At 51.8% G+C, this 21692-nt stretch overlaps 2 protein-coding genes across 6 annotated transcripts; one reads left to right on the forward strand and one right to left on the reverse strand.

Annotated features, from left to right (window-relative positions):
• Positions 1-710: 710 nt before the first annotated feature.
• Positions 711-12794, reverse strand: Hemk1 (HemK methyltransferase 1, mitochondrial release factors N(5)-glutamine). Of its 4 annotated transcripts, XM_090323531.1 has the most exons (11): positions 12454-12794; positions 11421-11636; positions 10396-10487; positions 10035-10128; positions 5115-5249; positions 4818-4915; positions 4284-4333; positions 3006-3114; positions 2054-2149; positions 1775-1888; positions 711-1669 (listed from the first exon to the last, which is right to left on the reverse strand). In XM_090323531.1, the coding sequence occupies exons 4-11, from the start codon at positions 10125-10127 to the stop codon at positions 1633-1635; spliced, it is 732 nt and encodes a 243-aa protein (XP_090179657.1). In that variant the 5' UTR covers position 10128; positions 10396-10487; positions 11421-11636; positions 12454-12794; the 3' UTR covers positions 711-1632. The 4 variants fall into 4 exon arrangements, with proteins under 4 accessions (XP_090179657.1, XP_090179655.1, XP_090179654.1 ...); XM_090323529.1 differs by lacking the exon at positions 10396-10487 and having other exon boundaries at positions 11351-11636; XM_090323528.1 differs by lacking the exon at positions 12454-12794 and having other exon boundaries at positions 11351-11489.
• A 1912-nt stretch (positions 12795-14706) lies between these two features.
• Positions 14707-19905, forward strand: C32H3orf18 (chromosome 32 C3orf18 homolog). 2 transcript variants are annotated; one of them, XM_090323533.1, is made up of 5 exons: positions 14707-14880; positions 15814-16199; positions 17843-17868; positions 18720-18849; positions 19380-19905. In XM_090323533.1, exons 2-5 carry the CDS (start codon positions 15966-15968, stop codon positions 19458-19460), a joined length of 471 nt encoding a protein of 156 aa, XP_090179659.1. In that variant the 5' UTR covers positions 14707-14880; positions 15814-15965; the 3' UTR covers positions 19461-19905. The 2 variants fall into 2 exon arrangements, with proteins under 2 accessions (XP_090179659.1, XP_090179658.1); XM_090323532.1 differs by lacking the exon at positions 14707-14880 and adding an exon at positions 15095-15158.
• The last annotated feature ends 1787 nt before the right edge of the window (positions 19906-21692 follow it).

Genomic DNA, 21692 nt, shown 5'->3' on the forward strand with positions numbered 1-21692 from the left:
CCAGACTCACTCTCTTTTTCCCACCATGCTTCCTGATTTCTGTTGAACACATGCTACCTTTCAACAGATCCAAAATTTTCCATTTATCACTTAACTAAGTACTTTTGCTTTTACCTTGCTCCTTCCTTTTGGCACTATTTCCTTTTAGGAGGCAGATTTTCCTAAAATTAAGGGGGAAGAGCTGAGTCCTGGTGGCTCCCACTTATAATGTTGGCTGAGATCTGAGGATGGTGGTTCAAAGCCAGCAGGAGAAGTCCATGAGACTCATGTCCGATAAACCACCAAAAAAGGCATTAGAGGATGTGTGGCTCAAGGAATAGAATGTTAGTCCTGAGCAAAAAAAAAAAAAAAAAAGCTCTGGGAAAGGGCCAGGTCCAGCTCCTGAGTTTACGCCCTAAGACTGGCACAAAATGATAATAATAATAATAATAATTAAGGGGAAGAAAACAGATCACACAAGATCTTAAACACAATCCAGGTTGTGTTAAGAGCCTCCTTGCATTAATCCATGCAAGCATGTAAGTTTACAATGTTTGAAATTTATTTTAATTAAAATAATTTATTATATATATTTTTTCCAGACTGAACTGGGTCAAAACCATGTAATAAAATCTGTAAATGAGGGCCGGGAGTTTGGCCTAGTGGTAGAGTGCTTGTCTAGCATGATTGAAGACCCGGGTTCAATTCCTCAGTACCACATACATAGAAAAAAGCTGGAAGTGGTGCTGAGGCTCAAGTGGTAGAGCTCTAGCCTTGAGAAAGTCCAAGGACAGTGCTCAGGCCCTGAGCTCAAGCCCAGGACTGGCAAAAAAAAAAAAAAAAATCTGTAAACGAGATGAACAAAGGCCTTGCCCACTCACTGGCTCAAGTCTTCAGTTAAATGAGTATATGTGTAACCCCAGAACTGTGTGTCAATGACCCTCAGCCTCATCCTTTCCAGGAAGCAAGGAACCAAACATATCCCAGAACCAAAGTTCAGAGTCTAGGCCCAGTCAGGGAAGTGTGTTGTAAGCACACACACAGGCAGTGGGAGGAGTAAATGGAACCAAGGAGGGAGCTGTTCCATGCAGAACCTTATGGTCTCCAAGGCTGGTCAGAGCACCCATGTGCTTTCTTCACATTGGGCCTCTCTCCTACCAGGTGGGAACTGCTGGAGAAGCAGGAGAAGCTCTACTCCCCACCATCCATAAGTAGGGGAAGGCATCAAAGACCTACAAACCATGGCAACATTGGTTCAGTATTTATCACTCTCCAATCCTTTACTGGCCATATTTCTTACTGTCTTCACAGCAATAGTATCAACAGGTGCCTTGAGCAATCTGCTTTCAGCCATCTCCAAGGGACAGAACTGGATTAGAAAACCCAGATTTCCTTTCAGCTTCTCAGCCAAAATGGGAGCTGTCTCTGCTCTTTGCTGCCTCAGGAAGGACACTCTTGCTCTTCTCCCTCTCTCTTTCCCCGCAAGAGGCTCCTAGAAATGTGGAGCCTGGGGAGTGATGGAACGTGAAATTGCTGTAAGCACCTGGAGTTCTGGAAAACACCATCTGCCACTGTGTGCAACCTTCCAAGAAGGGTCTGTCAGGCATCTGGGCAGGTTGAGGCTCTGGCCGGATGTCCACAGGGCAGTTACACTTATGGCCCAGACTTCTGGACATGTAGGAACCGGGGCCTGAAGAAACAGGAATGAGGGCTGGTTAGGATGTGGGCTCCAAGGAACCGCTGGAGAGTGTAAGGTCCAGGGCAGCTGTGGGACTGAGGGCGAGGCAGACCTTACCTCCCACACAAGTCCTTGCGCACGGCCATGAGATGGAGATACAGGTCAGGCCGGCTCTGGAGCCAGGTTCCGACTAGTTCTGGATGTCTTGGGTCCACTTCCAAGAAGATGCTTCTACATGGAGGAGATGTAGGTCAGCTCAAGTGGGCTGGAGTGGGGCTCCAACTCCAGATTTGCCTGGACTGGGAGAGGTAAGGGGCAGAAAGACTGCCAGGGTGTGGCACACTGGGAGGGAGGAGGCAGCTGGGGACTGATCTAAACGGCCTGTCCCCTTCCTACCCAGAGTCCTTCAGGAGCCGGGGTGCCAGGGTCAGGATGCTGGTGATGATGTCCAGGCCGTCTTCCCCGCCATCTAAAGCCACTGGGTCTTCATAGCTAAATGGGACAACAGTGGGCAGTGAGAATCTGTAGAAGAGGGAAAGGGATCTGAAAAGCGTGGAAGACTGGCCAGGGGCTCCACAAAGGGACCTTCTGGAACTGAGGATTCTGGGCGGAGAGGTGAAAATGCAGACCTAGAGGGAGTGGTCCCCCCAAATGACATCTTCTCCTACTGACCTCTCTCCTCGGGGGCTTTCTCAAGGCTAGCGCTCTACCACCTGAGCCACAGCACCACTTCCAGCTTTTTCTGTGTAAGTGATACCAAGGAATCGAACCCAGGGCTATGATCATGCATGCTAGGCAAGCACTCTACCACTAGGCCACACTCCAAACCTGTGTGTGTATATGTGTATGTGTATGTGTGTGTGTTGTGGGGCTTGAACTCAGGGCCTGGGCACTGTCCCTAAAGTCTTTTTTTTTTTCCCCTCAAAGCTAGCATTCTACCACTTGAGCCACAGCTCTGCTTCCAGTTGAAGATTGGAGATAAGAGTCTTACTACACTTCTTGTTCCTGCCGGGCTGGCTTTGAACTGCGATCCTCAGATCTCAGCCTCCTGAGTAGCTAGGAGTATAGGTGTGAGCCACTGATGCCCTGCCTCCTGTGTCTAATTCTTCAGAATTTCCACTTAATCCTCCTTAGGGCCTGGGGTATACTCCTCCACCACCCTCAGGGACAGAAAAGTGAGGACTGGAATCCAGGTAAGGGCCATGGGCATTCAAGTGTCCCTCTCAACATCACTACCCCTTTCTAAGCTCCCACCTGCCGCCTCTAAGTGACGTGGTCCTCTAGTACAGATCAGACCCACTAGGCCTGGGAACTGCCCGAAATCCCCCCACACCCCTCCATCAAGCACCTGCGGATTTCTGGGGCCAGCTGCTCCATGTCCTCATGGAAGACGTAGGGAGGGTTGCTAATAATCAGGTCCAGGGGGGCCCAGGGCAGAAGGTGTGTCCAGCTCCCATCTGTCCAAGGAGACACAAAGCATGCACAGATCTACTAAGAGTGACAGGGTATAGTTCTCTACTCGTCACTAGGTCCCTTGGATAAGCTGTTCTTTCTTAAGTGACTTCTCGAGTTTGTCTCTGAACCTGATAAGCCAAACTTGCAGATTCGTACCCAGAGTTTCTCACCAGCCACCTGGCCTGGCGGGGAATGTGCATGCTCTGATACGCAGCCCTTTATCTACAACATCCTTGCTCTCTCCTTCCTGTCAAATCCTCCTCGTGGCAAGACTCCTTTTCAAGTGCTGTCTCTAAGAAGCCTGCTCTGATTGCTTGGCAAAGCAAGGGCCTCTCTCCTCTGCAGCTCTGGTGGCCTTGTCATACTCTGCCATCCAGCCAATATGTGCTGAGAGTACATGGAAAGGAAGACCTGGTTTCGATCACCTGAATTGATAGCTCTGATTCTTGATTCCACCTGTGGCAGGTACTACATCACACTCCATATGGAGTGTGTGTGTGTGTATGCCCCCTCCTATGGAGGCATACGAGTCTGTGGGCAACAGGACTAGGCCAGAACTGCAGCAGAAAAATGCAGGACACTCCATAAAAGCTGAGGCCACTTCTTCTCAGACCAGGCCTTGGGGAACATATATATCTTGTACTAACGACACATTTTTGTGTGTGCTTGAACTCAGGAACTGGGAGCTGTCTCTGAGCTTTTGTGCTTAAGGCTATCACTCTACCACCACTTGAGCCACAGCTCCTCTTCTGTTTTCTTGGTTGTTGTTTTGTTTTATTGATGGTTCATTGGATATAAGATTCTCACAGGCAACTTTCCTGCTTGGGCTGGCTTTGAACCATGATCCTCGGTTCTCAGCCTCCTGAGCAGCTCGCATTACAGGTATGATCCACTGGCAACTGGCACTAAAGACTTTCTTTTGAGTGTCTGCTTATCTCTTGTCAACAAGCAAGCCCTAGTTAAACTCATTAGCTATAGGGGATCAAGATTCTCCCATAGGTCAAATAAGCCAAGGAAATAAAGTATCTCAGAAAAGGCTGGCCTGGGATGGCCTAGGAGGATGTGTGTGTGATTGGTGGGAAACCAGCCCTTGTCTCTGCAGTGCCTCTGCCTCCCAGCAGCGGGTGTATCCAGGTCCCCCATCCCAAGGGAGATGGGTGGGAGGTGGTACCTAAGGTCACATCGAGGGAGATGATCCGAATCCTGTCCTGCAACTGAAGCCTGGAGAGAAGATGGAGAGTTAGAGCGGCGGAGGGGAACATCAAGGGAAATCCCTGACCTTTGGCTGTAAGTACCAGAGAGAACAGTGAACCCATCCTTCTCTGCAGCAGGATGCCTAGTGCTCATCATCCGTTTATTTTAGTTGGGGTTTTTTTGGGGGGGGGCAGAGAAAGCTGTCCTAGGCTTGAACTCAGGCCTGGGTGCTGTCCATGAGCTTCTTTTGCTCAAGGTTAGTACTCTCCACTTGAGTCACAGCACTATTTCTGGCTTTTGGGGGGGAGGGGTAGTTTATTAATTGGAGATGAGAGTCTCACAGGCTTTCCTGCCCCAGCTGGCTTTGAATCATGATCCTCAGATCTCAGTCTCCTGAGTAGCTAGGCTTATAGCCGCGGGGCCGGTGCCAGACTACCCTCATTGCACCTCCCTTGTTGGGAGTGGAAAGCAGACATCACCGGTAGGTTTGACTCTTGAACAGCCTACTTACCTTTGAGCGTTGTCATAGGTCAGACTGATGGCGGCTTCCTCCTTATCCACAGCAATGACCTGGCTCTGTCCCAAGAACAGATGAAGGCAGGCAGAGTCCTGGATGGTGTTGGATCTGGGGATACTTCTCTACTCTCCCCTCCCCCAACCATACACATCAGCAAAGGGAAATAGAGCATAATCCTTCCTAGTCCATTTCCCTTCAAGTATCTAGCAGAGGATGTGGGGAAGGACTAACCAGAGGGATGATGGATGACAGTCACAGGGTGGGGGGAGAAGGGGGAAGAGGGCGGCTTACTTCCGGAAGCTGGTTCAATAGGCTGAGCGAGATAGCTCCTGACCCACAGCCCACCTCCAGAATGAGGGGGCCAATTTGCGTTCCAACCACATGGGGCCTCTGGGCCACCTCTTCCAGCACCCATTCAACCAGCTCCTGTGAGAGACAGAGAGAGACTGAATTGAACTTAATGGCACCCTGTGTCCTGGGGAGTCTTGACACAGATGACTAAGCAGTGTTAGTCGCTGTGAGAAAGTAGACAGGGATAGACAAAGCCAGGCTGAGCTTCCTGTCAGCTGGGGTCATGAGTAGGTCACCAGCTTTCCCATGCCTCAGTCTCCCCAGCTGTGAAACTGCAACACAGTTAAGGATCCCCATTCCTCATAGGGATAAGTAAGGATGAAAGACAGCTATGTTTGTTTCATAATCCCATGTCTGTTGCCTGATAAGTAAATAATACACCCAGCTAAGCCCTTTCAAGGTATCTTCCTGTTATATGCTCATAGAACTGCTGAGAACCATATCCGATGGCCACTCCTTCTGTGCCTGGCCCTGTTCCAGGAATTTCTCTGTATTAATCTGTTGTTTCCTCACAAGTGACCCGTGAAGAGACTGGGGTACAACGGTCAAGGCCCTACCTGGAACCTTGCCTGTGGTCAAGAATCAGATTCTGTGGACTAAGAGTTTGTGAGAGGGCCAGGAGTTTGGCCTAGTGGTTAAAGTGCTTGCCTAGCATGCATGAAGACCCAGGTTCAATTCCTCAGTACCACATACATAGAAAAAAAGCTAGAAGTGGTGCTGAGGCTCAAGTGGTAGAGCTCTAGCCTTGAGAAAACCCCAGGACAGTGCCCAGGATTGGCAAAAAAAAAAAAAAAAAAAAAAAAAAGTTGTGAGAATCTATCTAAACCAGTGACTGCATGTGGTGTCACATGTCATTCCAACTACAAGGGAAGCCCAATGGCTGGGCATGGTGGCACATAGCTGTCACAAATAGGGCCCTGATCCAGACCAGCCTGAACATACATTGAGTCTCTGTCTCAAAAATAACCAAGTCAGCGGCTGAGATCTGAGGACCGTGGTTCAAAGCCTGCCTGGGCACTAAAGTCCATGAGACTCTTACTTAGTTCCAGTTAACCACTAGAAAACCAGAAGTGGCACTGTGGCTCAAGGGGCAAGGTGGTAGCCTTGAGCTAAAGAGCTCAGGGTCAGCACCCAGGCCCAGAGGTCAAGCCCCATGACTGACAAAAAACGAAAAACAAGACAGAAAGAATTGGCTCATACGGTAGGATACCTGACTAGAAGCATAAGGCCTTGAATTCAAACCCTAATATGCCTCCTCCTCACAAGAAAAAACCAGAGGTCTGGTGCCATAGGCTTATGCCTATAATCCTAGCTACTCAGGAGGCTGAGATCTGAAGATCACAGCTCAAGATTTAAAACAAGGTTTGCCTCACCCACCCATCAGATTTCATGATGAGAAGACCTTGAGTCTAACATATCTTGGTGTGTTCCATACCAGCAGGGCTTGAATACCATCCAAGTGCTAGCTAAGCTCTTTGTCCCCCTGGGAAGTGGCCCGCTGAGGGCCACACCCCCAGGGTCCTCTCAAGCTCCCACAGGCCCTGGCCCAAGCACAGTTGGAAGTCAATGGAGGTATTTGTAAAGTAGCCTGGGCCCCAAGGCCTGGGACCAGAGGAGAGAGCCAACAGTCTAGGGTTGTGGCTGATAGCCTGTGGTGAAGCCACATGCCCAAAGAGGCAGAATGACAGAAACTTGTCAGGAGGGTGACTCTCTGGATTTCCTGGCCACACACAGCCCACTCTGGCTAGAGAATGACCCCTTCACCTAGCCACCTTGCCCAGACACCTCGCAGAGATGACCCTGACCTCAGACACAACTTGTGTGAATGACAATCTGGGCTGTGAAGTGCAAGCCTGGGACACTGGGCACGAAGATTGCCAGTGGCATTCTAATGGTCCCTTCTACTCCAGATCATGTGAAGTTTACCTGGGTTGTGGGGACTATGTGGGGATTATCTGCAGAGGCCCAGGTAGAGATCATTCCTCCACACACACACACACACACACACACACACATAGTCCCCCATGAAATCTAGGAAGACCTTCAGAATGAGGCTGGTGGGTCTTTAGGTGAGCTGAAGGCTGAAGTTGTTCACAGGCCTGGGGCATCTCCTCCATGTGAACGTGGAAAGAATTCAAGAGCATAGCAGGATGGCCGGTCAGGAGCGCACAGAAAGGAGGCAGGTTGGAAGCAGGGAGGAGGCAGTAGTCAGCTCGTCTTGAAGCCACTATCTAAATAAGGACCATCCCCCGCCCCCCCCAACCACACACAATACCCAAAGAAGATAGCTCAGAACTGGGCACTGGTGGTTCATGCTTGTTATCCTAGCTACTCAGGAGGATGGGATCTGAGGGCCACAGTTCAAAGGCAGCCAAGACAGGGTAGTCCTTGAGACTCTCCAGCAAACCACCAAAAAGCCAGAAATAGAGCTGTGGGGCATAAAAGCTTAGGGACGGTGTCCACGCCCTGAGTTCAAGGCCCAGGTCCAATACACACACACACACACACACACACACACACACACACACACACACACACACACGGATACAGCCGAAGGCCTCAGCAGTACCCAGGCACCATGAACGCCTTCCACCCCCACATCCAGGTGGCATTACTGTCCTCAGACAAACTGTAGACAAAACGCTGAACCTCTCACACACCTGGAATGCTCATGATCTAGCTAGGTATTTCCTACTGTACACACTGCTCTGCAGAAAACTCAGCCACCTTCTTAATACCCAGGGAAAACCCAACTCGCCAGGCCACAAACCGCTTGTAATCCTCCGCTTTAGACTTTCACACCCACCATCAAAAACCCTCCCTTGGGCCGGGAGTTTGGCCTAGTGGTTAAAGTGCTTGCCTAGCATGCATGAAGACCCAGGTTCGATTCCTCGGTACCACATACATAGAAAAAAGCCAGAAGTGGTGCTGAGGCTCAAGTGGTAGAGCTCTAGTCTTGAGAAAGTCCAAGGACAGTGCTCAGGCCCTGAGCTCAAGCCCAGGACTGGCAAAAAAAAAAAAAAAAAAACCCTCCCTCAAGCCAGGCATGGTGGCTCACGCCTGTAATTGCAGCTACTTAGGAAGCTAAGATCTGAGGATCATGGTTCAAAGCCAGCCTGGGCACAATAGGACCTGAGATTCTTATCTCCAGTTAACCTCTAGAAAACAGGAAGTGGGCTTGGCTCAAAGGTAGGGTGGTAGCCTTGAGCTGAAGAGCTCAGGGGCAATGCTCAGGCCCAGGGGTAGGGTGATGGCCCTGACCTGAAGAGCATAGGGAAAGCGCCCAGGCCAAGTTCAAGCCCCCAGGCTGAGTTCAAGCCCCCATGACCCACAAAAACAGACACTACCATCCACCCCTGCACCCATTCGCCCACTCCCTGCCTGCCACAGGCCACGTCCTCTTGAGTTCTTGGTAAGGTACTGCCTGCCCCAGTGTGGCTTCACATTGGGGCAAACCTGGTGAATTCTTAGAAATGTCTGTACAGTGAGGCAAGGACCTAGTCTTCCAACCACAGCATTCCCCACCCCTTAACCATCTCTTGCAGCCAAAGATGCTTTTCTATGTTTGTCATCCTAACTACCTCAGATCTAAGGACTGCAGTTTGATGCCAGCCCTGGCAGGAAAGTCCATGAGACTCTTATCTCTAATTAAGTTCCATTTCTAAAAAGCTAGAGTGCTAACTTTGAGCATAGCATTGAGATCAGGGACAGCACGCAAGCTCCAGGACAAAAAAAAAAAAAAAATCTCAAAGCTCACACATAAAACTCAGAATCCCAGAATACCTTTCTGGGATTTTGTCAGCTCTAAGGGCACTCAAAAGATCACCATAGGGCCGGGAGTTTGGCCTAGTAGTAGAGTGCTTGCCTAGCATGCACGAAGACCCGGGTTCGATTCCTCGGTACCACATAATAGAAAAAAGCCAGAAGGGGGGCTGAGGCTCAAGTGGTAGAACTCTAGCCTTGAGAAAGTCCAAGGACAGTGCTCAGGCCCTGAGCTCAAGCCCAGAACTGGCAAAAAAAAAAAAAAAGAAAAAAAAGCCTGCAGACAGTAGACCACTTCCTGCTCTGAATTCTCCATATTATACATCCTAGGTCACAGCAATCTTGGGTAGGACTGACGATGTATGAAGTCAGGATGTTCAAGTAACACCTCATACTGACTGAAGTCCTTGCCTTTCTCAAGGACTCAACGTTTCTCCCTGCCCCTGAACTGACACTGGGCAGTGAGGAGAGGTCTCATTTTTCCAACCACATGATATGGGGATGAGAGGGTTTCTTGGCCAAGAGACAGAGACTGGAAGAGTGAAGGAGGGCTCTAGACTCCTCTCTCTCTCTGGAAAGTGAAAAGGGCTGATCCACCCAGGAATGTTTGTGTGTTGCTGTTATTTATTTATTTATTTAGCCAGTTCTGGGACTTGAATTTGGGGCCTGGGCACTGTCCCCAAGCCTCCTTGTACTTAAGGCTAACCCTCTACCACTTGAGCCACAATGCCCCTGCTGGCCTTTTCTGTGTATATATGGTGTTGGGAAATCCAACCCAGGACTTGTTGCATGCAAGGTGAGCACGCCACAACTGAGCCACTTTCCCAGCCCTGTTCTTGTGTTTTGAGTATCTTTTCAGAAACAACCTAGCTCACAGCCTAAACCCTTTTATTTTCCTACCAGCTTCTACCCAGTCCTGCCCTCTCTCAATCCGAGATCTGCCATAGTAAAGGGTGAGCTAGCAAGAGATCTATGCCAGCTGCTGAGAACGGCAGTCATGGGGCCCTAGCACCCTCTAGAGGAAGTATGGGGGCAAAATAGGTACTCTGAATCTTGCCTTCCTCCCCACGCTGTCCTGTGGCACACTGGCACACTTACCTCTGTCTCTGGCCGAGGGATGAACACTGGGGGTGTCATCTTCAGGTTGAGCCCCCGAAAGTCCCACTCCCCAAGGATGTACTGCACAGGCATCCTGCAGTGGACGACAGCCAGGTGGTCATCAGTGCACTCACCGTGCCAGGATTTTTAACAGCAGCATTCCTGGGTTGAAGGCTGTATCACTGGTGGTTTAGGCTGCATGCTGAGGCACCTAACCTGGACTTGCCTTCCTCCTGACACTCGCTCACTCCCTAGCTCTTGGACACTTTCTTCTTATCTGACCATAAACTTGGTGGGGCTGGTGGGAGACTGAAACCTTGTTACTTACACAGAGCCCTTGGGTCTACCTGTGGCTGCTTACCTCTGCAGTCGGAGACCACACAGCTCCTGGATGCAATGAAGTTGCTGAGGAGTCAGAGGCTTGGTCCGACATACTGGCCTTAGGCTTTGAAACTGTCCCCATAGAGATTGTGAATAGTTGGGTCCCCAGGAATTCCAAACCCAGGCTTGCTTGCTCCTTCCTCCCTCTTCCCCTTCTCCCCACCACCCTTCTTTTTCTGGCTAGTGCTGGGCCTTGAACTTGGAACCTGAGTGCTGTCCCTGAGCTTTTTTGCACTTGAGCCACAGACCCACTTCTAGCCTTTTCTTTTGGGTAGCTAATTGGGAGATAAAGAGTCTGACAGGCTTTCCTGCCCAGGCTTTAAGCTTCAATCCTCAGATCTCGGCCTCCTAAGTAGCTAGGCTACTTAGCCAGGCATGGGCCACTGGCACCCAGCTCAAACCAAGGTTTCTTAATGTGGAACCTTTTTTTTTTTTTTTTTTTTGCCAGTCCTGGGCTTGGGCTCAGGGCCTGAGCACTGTCCTTGGACTTTCTCAAGGCTAGAGCTCCACCACTTGAGCCTCAGCACCACTTCTGGCTTTTTGCTATGTATGTGGTATCGAGGAATTAAACCTGGGTCTTCGTGCATGCTAGGCAAGCACTCTACCACTAGGCCAAACTCCCAGCCCTTAATGTGGATCCTTTAATCATCTATGAACCCCTACAGCCTGGCACATGCTGAAACAGTTGGGTAAATAAATAAGCATCTGTCTATGACAGTACTTCCGAAAAGTCCCAGCTAAGCATCCTCAGTGAAGAAAAAAACCAATTTTATTTTTCTTAAAGCCTTTCCCACAGCTCTCCCTTCTTCTTCCTGCCCTCCTGGTAACACTTAACTGTTTTGGATCCAAGGACATGAGCCACGATGTGCTCACTGGATTCCTGAGCCTCTGGGATACCTCTCTTCTCAAAGATCTCTGTCCAGTGCCTGACTAACCTTGTGGCACTCAATTCCCCAGCCAGAGGTAAATGAGGCTGCCATGAACTGAAGGCCAAGCCTCGGGTACCTCCTCTCCTCCCCCTGGGTCTAGACAAGAGGGTCCACAGCATACGGCCCCAGAGTTTCATGTTTCAGAGAAAAGATCCCTGAGGAATCCCAGGTTTCAGAGTCTCCCAGATTCCAGTGTAGATGCTGGGAATGATTTCTGGTCGAAGTTGGCAGGCTGGAGATGAAGAGATCACAATCTCTGCTCACCACAACATCCTCAACTGTGGTTGTCACCCTAGAGAGAGCCAGGGGAGAATCAGGAGCTGAGTGAGAAAAGTCATGTTCTTACTGTATCATTTCTTTGGCTCCCTGAGGCCCTAACCCACGTCTTTGATTCTTGTTTCAGCCCTGTTCATAAACAGTTAAAGCACAAAATTAATGACAGGAGACTACCTGGTTTGGGAACTTTGTGCCATTTTGCATGTACTGTCATTGTTCGGTAGATGAAATTTTTTTTCTCTAATTTAACCTATAACCCCCAATGTTAGCATACATTGCCAGCTTAAAAAAAAAAAAAACAACTAAAAATGTGACACTTCAGGTGTCACAAATAATTTTTTTTTCTTTTCACAATTTTAAGTGGTTTAAAATAATCAGTAATCTCAGGGCTTGGGAATGCGGCTTAATGGTAGAGTGCTTGCCCCGGGTTTGATTCCTTAGTACCCCATACACAGAAGAAGCCGCAAGTGGTGCTGTGGCTCCAGTGGTAGAGCGCTAGCCTTGAGCAAAAGAAACTTGGTGACAGGGTCCACGTCTTGAGTCCAAGAACTGGGACTGACAAAAAAAAAAGTCAGTGGTCCCCCTTTACTTCCAGTCAGTCAAAATGAGATTACAAACTGGCACTGCCACATCCGGATGCCAGGCAGGCGCCCGTGCCCATCACTGCCCAGGCAGCACACAAATCCGAGCCTGCGGGCCGAGGGCTGTCCACCCCTGGACGCCCCAGGGGCCCAGGCGCCTCCTCTGCAGAGGCTCAGGCCGGCTGGGTGCGGTGGTCCGGGGCTGCTCCACCTCCAGCGGGCGCTGCCCCCCGCCCCGCCGCCCGTCCTCACCTCCGGGAGCCGGGCTGCGTCCGCTTCGCCCTCCCCCAGGCCGGGACCCCAGCCCTGGGAGCCACTCCCGGATGTGCGCGCCGAGAAGACGCTCCTCCGGTGCTGCACTTCCGGTCGGTGCGGCGGAGAAAAGGGCTCGGCGGGGCCCCGCTGCTCAGCACCAGCGTTCCTGGCGCCGCCGAGTCCCCGCTCTTCTCGGACCCGCAGCCTCCGGGCGACCCCGCGGGCGGGCCCGTCACATCCGCAGCGCTACGAGGAAAAGGGAAGGAAATGGATGTAATATGTGTGGGGTGCTCCCTAGGGGCCCAGACCCAACCAGCGGGCCTCCTCCTCCCCTGTTCTGCTTCTCCTCTTCTCCTCCTCCTCCCCCTCTCCTCCTCCTCCTCCTCTTCTTCTTCCTCTTCCCCTTCTCTTCCTCCTTCTTCTTCTTCATCTTTTCCCTCCACCTCCTCTTCTTTCCTCTTCCCCCTCCCTCTCTTCTTCTTCCCTCCTCCTCCTCCTCCTCTTCCCCTTCTCTATCTTCTCCCTCCTCCTCCTCTTCTTCCCCCTCCCCTCCCCCTCATCCCCCACCCCTCCTCCTTCCCTCCTCCTCTTCTTCTTCTCCCCCCTCCTCCCCCACCCCTCCTCCTTCCCTCCTCCTCTTCTTCTTCTTCCCCCCTCCTCCTCCTCCTTCTTCCCTCCTCTTCTTCTTTCTCCTTCCTCCCCCTCCCCTCCTCCTCTTCTTCTTTCCTCCTCCTCCCCTCCTCCTTCTTCTTTCCTCCTTCTCCTCTTCTCTCTTCCTCCTCTTCTTTCCTCCTCCTTCTTCTTTCCTCCTCCTCCTTTCCTCCTCCTTCTTTTCTCTTCCTCCTCTTCTTCTTTCCTCCTCCTCTTCTTCTTTCCTCCTCCTCTTCTTTCCTCCTCCTCCTCCTCTTCTTTCCTCCTCCTCCTCCTCTTCTTTCCTCCTCCTCCTCTTCTTCTTCTTTCCTCCTCCTCCTTCTTCTTTTCTCTTCCTCCTCCTCCTCTTCTTTCCTCCTCCTCCTCTTCTTCTTTCCTCCTCCTCCTCCTTTTCTTCTTTCCTCCTCCTCCTCCTTTTCTCTTCCTCCTCCTCTTCTTTCCTCCTCCTCTTCTTCTTCTTTCCTCCTCCTCCTCCCCCTCCCCTCCTTCTTCTTTCCTCTTCCTCCTCCTCCTCTTCTTCTTTCCTCCTCCCCCTCCCCTCCTTCTTCTTTCCTCCTCCTCTTCCTCCTCCTCCCCCTCCCCTCCTCCTTCTTCTTTCCTCCTCCTGTTCCTCCTCCTTCCCTCCTTCTTCTTCTTTCCTCCTCCTCTTCCTCCTCCTCCCCCTTCCCTCCTCCTCCTTTCTTCTTTCCTCCTCCTCTTCCTCCCCCTCCCCTCTTTCTTCTTCTTCTTTCCTCCTCCTCCTCTTCCTCCTCCCCCTCCTGTTCCTCCTCCTCCTCCCCTCTTTCTTCTTCTTCTTTCCTCCCCCTCCCCTCCTTCTTCTTCTTTCCTCCTCCTCCTCTTCCTCCTCCTCCTCCTCTCCCTCCCCTCCTCCTCCTTCTTCTTTACTCTTCCTCCTCCTCTTCTTTTTTCCTTCTCCTCCTCCTCCCCCTCCCCTCCTTCTTCTTCTTTCCTCCTCCTCCTCTTCCTCCTCCTCCTCCTCCCCCTCCCCTCTTTCTTCTTCTTCTTTCCTCCTCCCCCTCCTCCTCCTCCTCCTCCCCCCCTCCTCTTCCCGTCCCGGGGTTTGGACTCAGGAGCGGGGCGCCCGCCCTCCCTGACTTTCTGTGGTTGCTGGTTCGTCCTCCAGGCTGGCCCTCGACTCGCTGAGCCCCGCTCCGCCTGGCGGTGCTTCACTGGAGGGAGGGGGGTCTCGTGGGCTCCTCGAGCCGCCATCCTCGGACCCCGGCCCCCGGGCGGCTCGGGTGGCAGGCGGGAGCCCGTGAGGACCCGTCACCCCCGGCCCGCGCCCCCCGCTGCCCGCGCGGGAGCCGCGGCTGCTCCAGAGCTCAGCCCAAAGCGCCCAGGCGAGGGCTCGCGCCCCGCGCCCCGCCCCGCGAGCCCGGCCGCCGCGGACCCCGCGAGCCCGGCCGCCGCCGGGGAGCAGAGCGCGAGCCCGGCGCTCCCGGTTCCCGCGGGGGGGGGCGGAGCCAGGCCGACGGACAGACGCGCGGGCCAATGCCGGCCGGGTTCTCGGACCGGCGGCCAATCAGGGCGCGGGGGCGGGGACTCCGCGGCGGTATCCCTGGCGACGGCTCCGCCCGGCCCCACCCCGCCGTGGTTCCCGCCCCGCCCACCGGGACGGCGCGGCCTGGCGAGCGCGCGGGCCCCGCGGGCGGACCCGAGGCTGGCTGGGGTCTGTCGGGCCGGGGTCGGTTTCCCCAGGTCCGGGTTCTCCCACCGTCCCCGGCCCGACCTCCTCCGGCTGACGTCCCGGGCGCCCCGGGGAGCGGGGACTGAGTGAGTGCCGGAGCGGCGGCGGGGACGGAGGGGCGGGCGCGGGGCGGGCTGCGGGGCCCCGGCAGGAGCCCCCTTCACCCCGCCCCTGCCCCAGGATTACAGGAGGGAGCTGTCATGCCCAGCCCTTACATTACTTTTAATATCTTCATGTTAGAATTAGGAAAGCCAAGACAGAGAGGACTGACTCGAATATCTAAGCCCAGGCAGGATTTAAACAGACTTGTTTAACTTCTAGTGTTCCCTTATGGGGAAAGAAAAAGCTTCCACCTTGTCATAAGGTAAGTGTGATCATCTCAGCTGTGACAAAGGTGCCAGGGCTTTAGTGTCATGTTCCCAAATCTACATGGAAGCAATAGGTTTAAAATCACGGGTCTCAGTGTCCCTTAGACTTGCCCTAGCTCTCACCCTCAAACCTTTACTCCTCATTGCCTTTATTGTTTTTGTTTGTTTGTCTGTGGTGGAACTTGAACTCTGGGCGTGGGCACTGTCTTTGAGTTTTTTTTTCTTGTTCAAGTTGAGCTACAACGCAACTGCTGGCTCTTCCTGAGTAGTGAATTGGAAACAAGAGTCTCACAGGGGCTGGGAATGTGGCCTTGTTTGATTCCTCAGTACCACATAAACAGAAAAGGCTGGAAATGGCACTGTAGCTCAAGTGGTAGAGTGCTAGTCTTGAGCAAAAGAAGCAGCTCAGGGACAGAGCCCAGGTCCTGAGTTCAAGCCCCAAGACTGATAAAACAACAACAACAAAAAGAATCTCACAGACTTTCCTGATTGGGTTACCTTTGAACCACGATTGTCAGTTCTCAGCCTCTTGAGTAGCGAAGATTACAGACATGAGCCACTGGTGCCTGGCTCCCTTACTGTCTTTCGAAACCCAAGGAGCTTCTCACAGCCAGTCCATATAACCCCATATTTTTATTCTTTCTTTTCCAGAATCCAGACTGAGTGTGTGTGTGGGGAGTAACTCCCTTGATCAAAGAGGTGCAGGTGGCCGCAGATGGTGAGAGCCACAGACAGGGCCAGTACTGATGTCAGAAGACAGTGGACAGATTGACTGACCACAGGCGGTCTCTCCCAGTGTTGACATGAACTCCGAGATGCCATCTGCTTGTAGCTGGTTCAGCAGCCACCCACCCACTACTGAGTCTGATTTAGAGCCTGCCACTGATGCACCCACTTCCAAGACCAGTACCCTCAGCTCAGAAGCCACGAGCTTCAATGACACCAGGATCCATGATGTGTCTGGTGGCACGTCCGGCGTGGGCACTGTGCTTCTCTCATTTGGGATCATCACAGTGATTGGCTTGGCTGTAGCTATGGTGAGTGCTGAGACAAATGGGATTGGGCCAAGACCCTCCATTAGGTGAGGGGAGGTTGTGGCAGTGTTTCTGCATAGAGATTCAACTGGCCATTGATGATGAGATGGCCCCTCAACCCCTTCTCAGCCCTACTGAGATTTCTCCACTGCAGTGAGAAACCAGAACAGCAATGCTGATTAGAAGAGCTAGGGGTCAGGTGCTGGTGACTTACTTCTGTCATCCTACTCAGGAGGCTGAGATCTGAGGATCATGGTTCAAAGTCAGCCCAGGCAAAAAAGTCCATGAGACTATTATCTCCAATTAACTATTCAGAAAGAAACTGGAAGTGGTGTTGTGGCTCAAGTGGTAGAGTGGTAGCCTTGAGCAAAAGAAACCCAGGGACAGAGTTCAAACTAGCAAAAAAAAAAAGTTTTATCTATGATGAGTGGTTTTTGGTAGATCTGAGATTCATGGAAGAAGCCTGCTTCTGTATCATGAGAAGGGACAGAGTCAGGCAGCCATTAGAACAGAGGTGAGCTGAGAAAAGGGCTAAAGTACCCAGTGGCGATCCATGGACACTCAGAATGGCTCTGATGGATTGCAGGAGGTTGTGTAAGCTGAGACCAAGGGTGTATATCTGGGTTTTCCCCAGAGAGACTAGCAATGGTGCCATTCTGGTCTTGTCCCTTGTAGTGTAGGCTGTGATGACTGGCATTTGGCTCAGGAGCCCTGAAAAATAGAGCCAGAGATGTAAAACTGGAGATATGGGTTTTAGTGATAGAGAAGTTGCCTAGCAGGTACAAGTTCCTGGGTTTAATTCTCCAGTTAACCAGAAAAAAATATACTGATGGTTCATCCAGTGCCTGGCTGGGGGTGCCGTAAAAGTGGACTCACCATATGGGCCCTGCAGGCCCCAGATTGCCGCTAGGGAACCAGTGCTGGCTAGGATGTGGTGCAAGCCCAGGATTGAGAGCTTGCCAGAGGCAGGAATGAGCCAAACACTAGTTTCCCCTCCGTGCATCCACTTGGTGGTGGCTAAACAGACAAAATGGCCTAGAATAGAATCGACCATGATTCTAAAAATTTGGTAAAATTTCCTTGCTGTGTGTGTGTGTGTTTATGTGTGTGTGTGAGAGAGAGAGAGAGAGAGAGAGAGAGAGAGGCAGAGACAGAGAGAGAGTTGGGCAGCCCCCAGTCAGACCTAACCCTATAGATTTTGTTTCATTTTGTTTTCCCCAGGGTGCTGGTAGCATCTGAAGACATTGGAGGGAGGTGTGCATGGAGGGGAGGGGGTCTGTCACTGTGGCAGGGATCTTGAGGGACCATGGATCTCCGACTCCTTGGATTTCTAATGTCCCCCTTACTTTTTCTTTTTCTTTTTTTTTTGTCAGTCATGGGGCATGAACTCAAGGCCTGTGCATTGTCCCTGAGCTCTATTATGCAAGGCTGATGTTCTACCACTTTAAGCTACAGCTCCACTTTTGGTTTGTAAGTGGTTCATTGGAGATAAGGGTCTCATGGGAAACTTTTTGGCCCAAGCTGGCTTCAAACCTCAATTTCTGCCTCGTTGAGTAGCTAGGATTACGAGGCATGAGCCACCAATAGCCAGCTCCCTTCTTTAGGGCTTGCTTCCTCACCACCTGACATTGCTACTTCTCTTGCAGGTTTTGTACATCAGGAAGAAGAAGAGGTAATACCCCAGCCACCTTCTAAAACAATAGTTCATAGACAAAACTGAGCAGGAGTCCAGGGGACGAACAGGAATGGACAAAGAGGTTCCCACCACCGGGGCATTTTTCTTCCTGATCTCTTTTCCCTCAGGAAGGTTTGAGAGAGCTGGGTGCCGGTGGCTCACACCTGTAATCCTAGCTACTCAGGAGATCTGAGGATCATGGTTCAAAGCCAGCCCAGGCAGAAAAGTCTGTGAGACTGTTATCTGCAATTAATCACACACACACACACACACACACAAAGCCAAACATGGAGCTGTGTGGCTCAAGTGGTAAAACACAGTCCTTGAGCCACAAAGCTCAGGGACAGTGCCTATCTCCTGAGTTCAAGCCCCAGGACTGGCACCCAAAATGGAGTATTTGAGAGCCCTTCACCAGATTCCCACACATAGGCAGGCAGATGGGAGGATTTTGCATAGCCAGCTATAACCCTAGTATTGAAGTGGTGGGATTAAAAAAAGAAAAGAAAAGAAAAGATGGGACTCACCTCCACCCCACAGCCTAGCCACCCTTACCTGCTATAGTGAGATGACTGATGCTTGCTCTACCTTCTTTCCCCCAGAGTCTGTGGGATACTGGCCCAAGCAGCCACTGTGGCCTGCATAGATGACAGTGACATGGCTCATGGCTCTAGATCCAGGAGTGGCTAACTGCTTCACCTATCTGAGGGGTTGAGCTGGCTGATACTAGAGAAAGTACCAGCTAGCTCTGTCACTGGATCCCAGGGAAAAGCCCAGCCCCAGGGAGTGCCAGGAGGGCTGGTGGTGGGAAAGGCCTTCCCTGCCCACAGCAGCCTCTGCCCCTCCCTCAGGCTGGAGAAACTGCGCCACCAGCTCATGCCCATGTACAACTTTGACCCCACGGAAGAGCAAGATGAGCTGGAACAGGAGCTTCTGGAACATGGGCGGGATGCTGCCTCCCTGCAAGCCACACAAAGCAAGGTGGGTACCGAAGGCTCTCCACCCAACCTGCAGCTGGCACCCACCCTCCCCCACCCCCTTGGTGACACCCCCATGTCACACCAGTGAAGACGCATTGTGTCCTTTGGAATGTTCAGAAAGTCACACTGAGAACTTTGGTCCACCCTTCCCCAGGACCCCCCAGCCATTGGACAGTTTTTTCTTGTCACACTTCCCCTGGGTACCTGCCCCTGTTATTGGGGGGCGGGGCAGAGGTGAGATGTCCCCTATGGGGGAAGATGATAACCATGAGAGCCCCAGAGAGCCCACAGTTAATACTGCCAAGATTCCAGAGGAAGTTAGGGATGACTTGGGGGGTAGGGTGGGGGTGGAGTCTTCTGAGCCTGGCCTGGCAGAGTTGCTAGGCTGGGCTTGCCAGGAGGGCATTTTAGGCAGAAGGCATAGCTGATGCCAAGTACCAGGAAGCGAGAATGGAAGTGACTAGAGTGAGAGTTCACCTTAGGGTAAACCCACAGCCTTGGTCAAGGTCTCTGACGCCCGTCTCTTTGCAGAGCACTGTCCCATCTCAAGGCCCACTTCAGAGGCCCAGTCGGCTGGTATTTACCGACGTAGCCAACGCTATCCATGCGTGAGTGGCCTGAGGACAGAGAACAGCCCGCCACAGCGCCCACAGAGCTGCCCACCTTCTTGATTGTCAAGATCTATTCTCAGGACCTATGCTGCCAAAACACAGAGGGCCGGGTGAGGCTCTGGCTGTTGTGAAGATGCACCTGCTGACTCTCTCCAGGCTAGAAGAGCTGGGTCCTCTGGCCCAGCCAATCATATGACAGGCCATTGACCTCTCCTGACCTGACAGTCGTGGCATAGAGGGCATCCCTCATGCAGGAGAGAGAAAGAGAGAGAGAGAGAGAAAGAGAAAACCACAAATGGCTTCTTGGTCTCCTGGCTATATTCACATCTCAGGTCTGCTTCTCTAATGTAGAGGAAATGGTGCGAGGGAGAAGCATTGGCTGGGAGGGGAAGAGGAATATGAAGAGACGGAGGGTTCTCTTTTGTCCAAAAGAGACCTGGAGCTCCACCTGGGATGGGGAAGTGGGGGGAGGGAATTAACTACCTAGGCCCAAGAATTGGCCAACAGATGCTACATGGCCCTGAGAGGTCCATGGATGGAGCTGAAATTGCCCAGTAGCAAGATGTTGAGAGGGCCAAGCTATGCAGCCCTAAAAGCCAACCATTCACTGGGCCCAAAGAAGGAGTGGATGTTGTGGGAGAAGGATCTGGGGGAAGGGGTGTGGAGGAATGCAACTTCTCCTAGACCTTCTGGAAGGCCTCGTCCTTGTATACACCTGCAGACGCATGCCTGGCCTGGCCCAGGAGACTAGATGGAAACCCTCTGCATTGGCTTTATCTTCCAAGTCCATCCTCTCACTTCTTGGTATGTAGTGAAACGTGGGATTACACCATGCCTCTGCATTCGCTGTTCAGGGACTATAGGAAGCTCTCCAGTGCTCGGTGCATTTCTTCTAAAAGTTAGCTGTCTTATATCAGGGTTCTGGGTTTTGGAGAGAGGCAGTTGATCTGAGGCCAGTGGATGTAGACTTCTGACTTCCCAGAACAGATGTCCTTGGAGAAAAAGATCTAAGAAATCTGCTCCATTAAAAAACAATCCCCCCACCCACCCAATCCATGGGAAGAGCCACTCACTGTGTGTAGAGTGGAAGAGGGTCTTTGCACTTGGCATCCCCTTAAGCTTGGGGGTGGGTGGAGTTAGGGCTGAAGCCATTGGCATATGGATGAAGCCTGGGGCAGAGAAAGATCCCACAGGGTGGGCACAGAAGGATACACAGAGACACATTCCCAGCCTGGCCACCATCACTGGTTTTTGGCTGCGTGGAGGGAAAGCAAGGACGGCAGGTACAGACAGATCTTCCATCCGGCAAATACCACATGTCAGGAGATAAGGGCTAGGAGGTCCCTATGGGGAAGATTCTGGATTTATTCCCTCTTCTAGATGCTATAAATATGTTAGCACTTGAGCAACTGGAGGGCTGTGGGTAATTTAGGTTGCACAAAGCTGTAATTTAACTCACAGCATCTCTACGTGTGAGAACATTAAAGATGTAATTAAGATGTTTACATGAAGAGAATGGAGCCTGTGATACTTGGGGTACAAAATCTCAGGAGGAGCAAAATTTAAAAAAAAAGGATGGGTGAAGGGATAAGGGAGGCCCGGTGTTAATTGCCCGGATCCCAGCTGTGCGGGGGCAGCTCTGTTAGTTTTCCTTGATCTATGGGAGGAGCAGTGTTGGTTCTGAATCTGGCTTCTCTGAGAGCTTGGGCCTTGACTACTGAATGGGGTCACAATGGCCTTTTGGTGGGGTGATACTCTACCAAGTAGATAGGAGTTGGCGGGATCAGGGGATGGAGGAGGCCTGAACCCCAAGGAGTAGATAAATATAGCATCTCAGGTCCCCAAACACAAATGGGTGTTGGGTGCTGGTGACTTATGCCTGTAATCGTAGCTCTGCTCAGGAGACTGAGATCTGAGGACCGAGGTTCAAAGCCAGCCCAGGCAGACAAATCCCAGAGACTCTTAATCTCCAACTAACCAGCAAAAAAACAAAAAAAAACCCCAAAAGACAAAAAAACACAACAGAAAGAAAGTGGAGCTGTGACTTGGGGACAATATCTGGGCCCTTGAGTTCCTGTCACAGTACACACACACACACACACACACACACACACACACACACACACATCCATACAAGGTCTAGGTCTTCCATAAGATGTAAAGTTCTGGTGTGCATGTCCTCTCTATGGCCTGACCAGAACCCCTCTCCCGGCAGGCCCTCAGCAGGTCAGTC

Source organism: Megascapheus bottae, chromosome 32 (genome assembly GCF_031878675.1).
Source record: "Megascapheus bottae isolate mThoBot1 chromosome 32, mThoBot2.hap1, whole genome shotgun sequence".
In the NCBI taxonomy this organism is placed as follows: domain Eukaryota; kingdom Metazoa; phylum Chordata; class Mammalia; order Rodentia; family Geomyidae; genus Megascapheus; species Megascapheus bottae.